The sequence below is a fragment of the Pogona vitticeps genome, chromosome 15 (assembly GCF_051106095.1).
Source record: "Pogona vitticeps strain Pit_001003342236 chromosome 15, PviZW2.1, whole genome shotgun sequence".
In the NCBI taxonomy this organism is placed as follows: domain Eukaryota; kingdom Metazoa; phylum Chordata; class Lepidosauria; order Squamata; family Agamidae; genus Pogona; species Pogona vitticeps.
Genome location: NC_135797.1, coordinates 8,582,815 through 8,588,814, shown reverse-complemented (window position 1 = coordinate 8,588,814; position 6,000 = coordinate 8,582,815). Strand labels below are relative to the sequence as shown.

At 56.5% G+C, this 6,000-nt stretch overlaps 1 protein-coding gene across 2 annotated transcripts in view; it reads right to left on the bottom strand.

Annotated features, from left to right (window-relative positions):
• Positions 1-4,770: 4,770 nt before the first annotated feature.
• LOC110071117 (autophagy-related protein 2 homolog A) overlaps positions 4,771-6,000 on the bottom strand; it is a 61,478-nt gene continuing 60,248 nt past the window's right edge. For both annotated transcript variants that reach the window (XM_072983941.2, XM_072983944.2), the window contains one exon: positions 4,771-5,474. In XM_072983941.2, coding sequence (XP_072840042.2) covers positions 5,238-5,474 — 237 coding nt within the window. In that variant the 3' untranslated portion in view covers positions 4,771-5,237. The remainder of the gene's footprint in view (positions 5,475-6,000) is intronic.

The window sequence follows — 6,000 nt, the reverse complement described above, 5'->3', positions numbered from 1 at the left end:
CGACCCCACCCTGAGGCCCCACGGCAGGCAGGGGCCAATCTGGGGCAAACTGAGGAGTTTCCTACGTGTCCATTTAACTGGACATGTTGGGTCATCTCTTGGGGGATCCTGCGAGGGCTTGGTCTGTGCCACAGATCGTGGGTGAAGGGGGGAGGGTCGGGTGCAGACTGCTGCAGCGCCCGCCTGTTTCTGCAAACTGGGCTGCCCCCATGTTATGCCAGACAAGAGAGCAAGGTCAGGATCGGGCCGTATCTAACTGAAGAAGAAGCCGGAAAGAGAAGGGGCCATAAAGTTGTTTCCCCACCATCTCTCCTTTCCAGGGATTCTTTCTCCCCCCCCCCACACCCCACCTGCCACTCTGTCCCTCACAGTGCTGTCAAAGCAAGCTGCTGTTCTCTGGCTGGGGATGATGGGAGTTGTAGTCTGGGAGGATGCTGGATGGGGAAAAGGCCGAACGAAAGGCGTGAAGTGAGGATATGTTGGCATAGGCTGCATTCAGTGGTTGCCTGAAGCCAGGGGAGAGGGCTCGCTCTCTGGGTGTGTGGGGTGGATGTAGGGGTGGGTGGGGGACAGACTCCAGAGTTCAGCCTGCCTGCCTGCCTGCCTTCCTGCCTTCCTTCCTTCTCCAGAAGTTCAGAGGAGGGAAAAATGGGACGAGGGAACTGAGAACAGTTACCCATCTGGGCAGGGTAGTTTGCCTCCTCTCCATTCTCTTACCCATCCTAAGGGGGCTATCGGAGCTGTGATAGCTCAGGGGTTGGAGCAGAACCAGGGCTGGGGAGATTAAACCCCCCCCCCCCACTCCTAGAAGAGAGGCCAGGTGAGAGGACCCAGCATGTGGTTGCCTGCCCTGCTGCCCGGGTGGCCTTCTGCAAGCCGCCCAGTCCCAGAAGGAGCGACTGGGAGGCCACGTCGGAGAACCCGATTGCTCGGGAAGAGTCGCCCGAGGTCAGAACCACCTGGATGGTACATAATGAATGGTTGTAAAAGGATACCAAGCCCGGGGGGGGGGGGAGGGCCCCACTTGTACTGGAAGTGAGGAGCAAGATGGTCACCGTATCCTTTGCGTGGCCCTCTTGTCACGGCTGCTCTGACCCATCCCACGCCCCCTCCCGCCTTCCCCGCCTTCTACCCCAATGCCCCCCACTAAGGAGCAGGCACTGGTCCCCATCCTGACCAAGCCCTCGCAGGATCCCCCAAGAGATGACCCAACATGTCCAGTTAAATGGACACGTAGGAAACTCCTCAGTTTGCCCCAGATTGGCCCCTGCCTGCCGTGGGGCCTCAGGGTGGGGGATCGGGCCCGGAGCTGCCCGTGGGGACAACCCTGAATGGTTTTCCTAGACAGAACCTGTGATGGGAGGGGCAAAGGGCAGCCCTCCAGCCTGCAATACCCATCAGCCCTGGGTGAATAAGGAAGGCTGGGGCTTGTAGTCCACGCTCCAGAAAGCCACATTTTGCCCACACCAGCTGCTCTTCTTGTTGTTTGGTCGTTAAGTGGTGACTGACTCTTTGTGACCCTGCCAGACCCTTCCGTTGCCTCCCAGAGTTGGGTCAGATTCATGTTGGTCGCTTCAATGATACTGTCCAACCATCTCATCCTCTGTCATCCCCCTCTTGCCTTCACACTTTCCCAACATCAGGGTCTTTTCCAGGGAGTCTTCAAATGAGATGGCCAAAGTACTGGAGCCTCAGCTTCAGGGTCTGTCCTTCCAGGGAGCACCCCGGGTTGATTTCCGGCTGCTCTACTCCTTGTGAAAAGGGGCCCAATGGCCCTCCTGATGCTGGACTCCCTGATGGGAGTTGTAGTCCAACCACACCTCAAAGGCTTTCTTAATCCTGGGAAATAGAGAGCTAGGTCACCACAACGTATGCTGTCTTGGGCCAATGTGTCACTTCCTTGTCCTCGAATCTCTCCCCCCCCCCCGCTCTCCTCTGGGAGCAGAATCTGCACCCGTGCCAGAGAGGTTATGTGCAAACAAGTCCTGCTCACAGACCATTCCCGGAGCGGATGCCAAGAGAGGGAGAGACTGCGGAGGCCCCTCGTCCTTGCCCGGGCCTGTTAGCGAAGCCGAGGCAAGCGGGCAGGAGGGGCAAGGCCCTCCCCCCCCGCCACTCCAGACTGTGCAACCCCAACTCCCCTGCCCTCCTTTGAGCTGAGGGAGCCACTCTTTTTAGTCAGCTTGGTTGCCAGGGAGATCCCTCCCTCCTCCTGACAGGGGAAGGAAGAGAGTGGGAGGAAGAGAAGCCGCCATCAAAGCCCAGGGTGTGTGGGGTGTGTGTTGTGAGGGGGGGACGAGAGGATCAGCAGAGGCCCAAGCAGGCTTTGGCTCCTGGGAAGGGAGGAAGGAAGGAAGGGGCTCCTCTGGCGACCACCCCGAGGGGGGTGGTGGTGGTGGAGGGAAGGGTCTGGGGGAGGGAGCCGGCCCTCCCCTCCCCTCCCCTCAGCCAGGACTTCTGCCGGCCCCGCCTGGCCAGGGGGGCAAAAGCTGAGCCTCAGGCAGGCAGGAGGCTCCACTCCAGCGGCTGACTGGCCTTTGCAGGTCAGGGAGGGGGAGAGGCTGCCAACGCCCCCCCCCCCCTTGCAGGTCTGTGGAGAAAACCCTCCAGGAGCTGGACGAGGGGGCCTGCCTCCATTTTGAGGGAAAGGCACTCCCTGATCTGGAAGAGGTGCCTAGAAACTTTCTACGGGAAAGGCCAACGCTTACCGGGGTGTGCTCGCATGCCCATTATCCTGGGTTCAGCCCCCCCCCCCCAAAAAGTCTCCAGGTCAGGCTGAAGAAAAAGGCCCCTTCCTCCCTTCCTCCCTGGAAGGCTTGTTGCCACAGCGCAAGGAGGATCCGAGGACAACAAGATTCTCTCTCTCTTACACACACACACACACACCCATCTGCTCCTGCAGCTCATTTGCACCCATGTTGTGGCGGGGAGGGGGGGAGGATATGTGTTTGTGTGTGTGTGTTGTTGTTCCTTTCTCCTTTTTGCCTCTGTTTCCGGGGTCCCCTTGAGCAGCCTTTCCTTCCAGGCGGCTGAGGGGAGGCCCTGTTTCTTTCAGTGGCCCACCTCTGCCCCCCGGTGGCCATGAAGGGCCTTGCCAAGGGATGCCCCAAAGTCCTGCCACCTCCGACACAGGGCGCCCCCTCGGCCCCCTCCTCCCACCTAGCCTTGGAGGGGCAACCCCTGGCTGGCTGGTTCGCGCCCTCCCCCCCTCCCATTCCTCTCCTTTTCCCCAGCCGGCACAGCCCCACCTGATCAGGCCCCTCTCCGCTCCCCTTCTGGCTCCAGCATCTCCTTCGCTCTTGGACTTTCGACACCCATCGGAAAGGAGAATCCAAGTGATCACAGACTTTGTTCTCACTTTTTTGTTGTTGTTTTCTGTTGTTGTTTAGTCGTGTCCAACTCTTTCTGACCCCATGGACCAGAGAGCACGCCAGGCCCTCCTGTCTTCCTTCCACGGCCTCCCGGAGTTGGGTCAAATTCATGTTGGTTGCTTCGTTGACCCTGTCCAGCCATCTCGTCCTCGGTCATCCGCTTCTCCTCTTGCCTTCCCATTTTCTAGCTGAGTGTAATCAAGGAATCACACGGCCTTGTCCATCTCTTAACGTGCTGCCAGATGTTGCCGCCATTTTGATCCCCCACCCATCCCAAACCCTCCTCTTAATCAGGTTAGGCACAATCTGGATTGCAAGGATATTGTGTGTGTGTGTGATGAGATCAGTCAGTTCTGCAAACAACAGCCGGGGCAAGAAAGCAACTCGGTTAGGGAGGCCCAAACATTCCAGGGCAGGGTTGACAAACGAGGACCCAAGAGACTTGGGTTCAAATCCCCTCTGGACCAAGGACCCTCGCTAGGTGATGGCACTGGTAAAAACACTCCTTACATTTATCTCTCATACTCTGAAAATCCTACTAGGGTTGCCACAAGTTGGACGCGGCTTGGCGGCCCATAACGTAACATGAGAAGCAAACTCACAAATCTTTTCACATGAAAACATGGTTCCTGTTGTCTCCGTGCAGGTTTTTCTTCAGTATGGAAAGCAGGGAGCAGAGGAACGTTTTAGCTGCTGTTGTTGTCGGGCAACTGGAAGCCAGAAACCTTAAGTGGTTCTAGCGATGCCTGTGTTGGTCCATAGGCTTAAAAAAAAAAAGAAACAGAACAAACCCACAGAGGAACAACACTTATCTCACCAGAACTTTACACCAAGCTAGATGCAAAATCAGAGAGGGCAGACAAAGGCACAGAAATCCAAAATTTGGCCAGGTGTTCTAAACCCTAGAGATCTGGGGGTTTCTTTGGCATGATTCAGCAGCAGGCAGTAAACGAACCCTGTGCTTAGTCCTCCAGACTAAGAGGGTCGCCTCCGTGCCAGCTTCTCCTGGATTGCGTGTTGCCAAGGGTCATGTGATACCCACATGACTGACTCTCCAAACCCCCACTTTCTACCTTGAGGGCTTTCAAAGTACCTAGCCAGACTTCTGGACATTTGTGGCTTCTTGCCATCCCAATGTTTAAAATGACCTTTCTGATGAGTTGTTCTAAGAATTTAAAGGCTTGGATTTTTTTTTTTGAGGGTGAATTTTATATTTCATGATTTTTCTGTGTGTGCATTCATAACCAGTCCTAATAAAAGTAACGACCACTGTAATGTTCAAGATTCATTTGATCCTGACCTGCCTTCTGCTCACCTCTACCATCATCTCTGTGCACCTCAAAGAAATTCTTCTCTTTGTAGCCTCAGCCACACCGCAAGCAGGGAAGGCGCTCCAGGACAGGATGAAGGAGAGGTTTTACTCTGTTAACAGCCTTCCAACCCGACCTCCACGCAAAGATGGAGCTGAAAACATGTCAAATCCTTTAATGTTCAGTCTCCTTTCCCGCCCCCAACCCCTGCTCTACTGAGGTCAGAGAGTACAGCGGAAGGTCGTGTACCAAACAGCTGGCAGACACACCATTCTCAAAAGTACAAAAATATGGGGCGAGGCAATAAATGAGGTGGCACCACCCTCTCTGGGCAATCCCATGTATGGCTGCCGTGCTGGGAAGCTCCATGACCGTCTGAAAGCTTTCGACTACCCGTAAGGGCGCCGTTCCTCTCTCCTCCTCCTCCTCCTCCTCGGTTCTTGACATGGTAAGGTTGGCCAAGGGGGCGAGGGGTGTTCTCCAGCCCTCCGTGGTCTCCGTGGGGCGAAGGGAGAGGCTGACTGCTTGTCTGGGTCCGTGGGAGGGGGAAGCGTCTTCATTCCTGGGCCTCTTCCGACCGCCACTTCAGGGACTCCTCCTTGCGGGCGTCGGGCTTGATCTGGTTGCGCATCCCTCCCAGGAGGCTGGAGGTGGCCTCCGAAGCCACAATCAGAGGCTTGACCACGGTGGGCGGGATCTGCCGCAGGACCCCTCCCACGGCCCCCGTGATGCCTTTTTGTTCGTGGCCACGGGCTGCCACGTCACAGATGGCCTGGGCTGTGTCAATGACACCCTGGAGGAGGAGAACACAATGGTCAGCAAGGGTGAATCCTCCTTTCTCATGGACACCTTTGTTTGCTACAGGGCAGGATCTTTCCCTCCCTCCCTCCCTCCACGAAGGCCTCCGGTATCACTACCGTAGTTTCACGTGAGCCATTGTGTAAATGTTTACTTGAAAGGTTAGACACAAGCAAACCCACGCAATTAATTGCCACTGACTACAGGCTCATAATCGCTGCTGTCAAAAGGGAGGGAGGGAGGGAGGGAGCCCCATGCCCAGGAGGCCCAAGGGTTCCCAGAAATACTAAGAGAGCGGCCCAGTGCGGACAGCGCAGTCTCAGGATCCTGAGTGTCATTTGATGGAGGTCAGAAAACCAGAGAGAAGAAAGCGGTGGGGCAGGACCTATCCGTTGGCGGGTGGACAGGGTCAAGAACAGGAGCAGCCCCATACTTGAAATTTTCTCTCGCAGCCCCCATTCTGTCAGGTTCCGCCTCGCGTCCTGCCCTTCGGCTCTCGGAGGGAGGGGAGAGTGGCATCG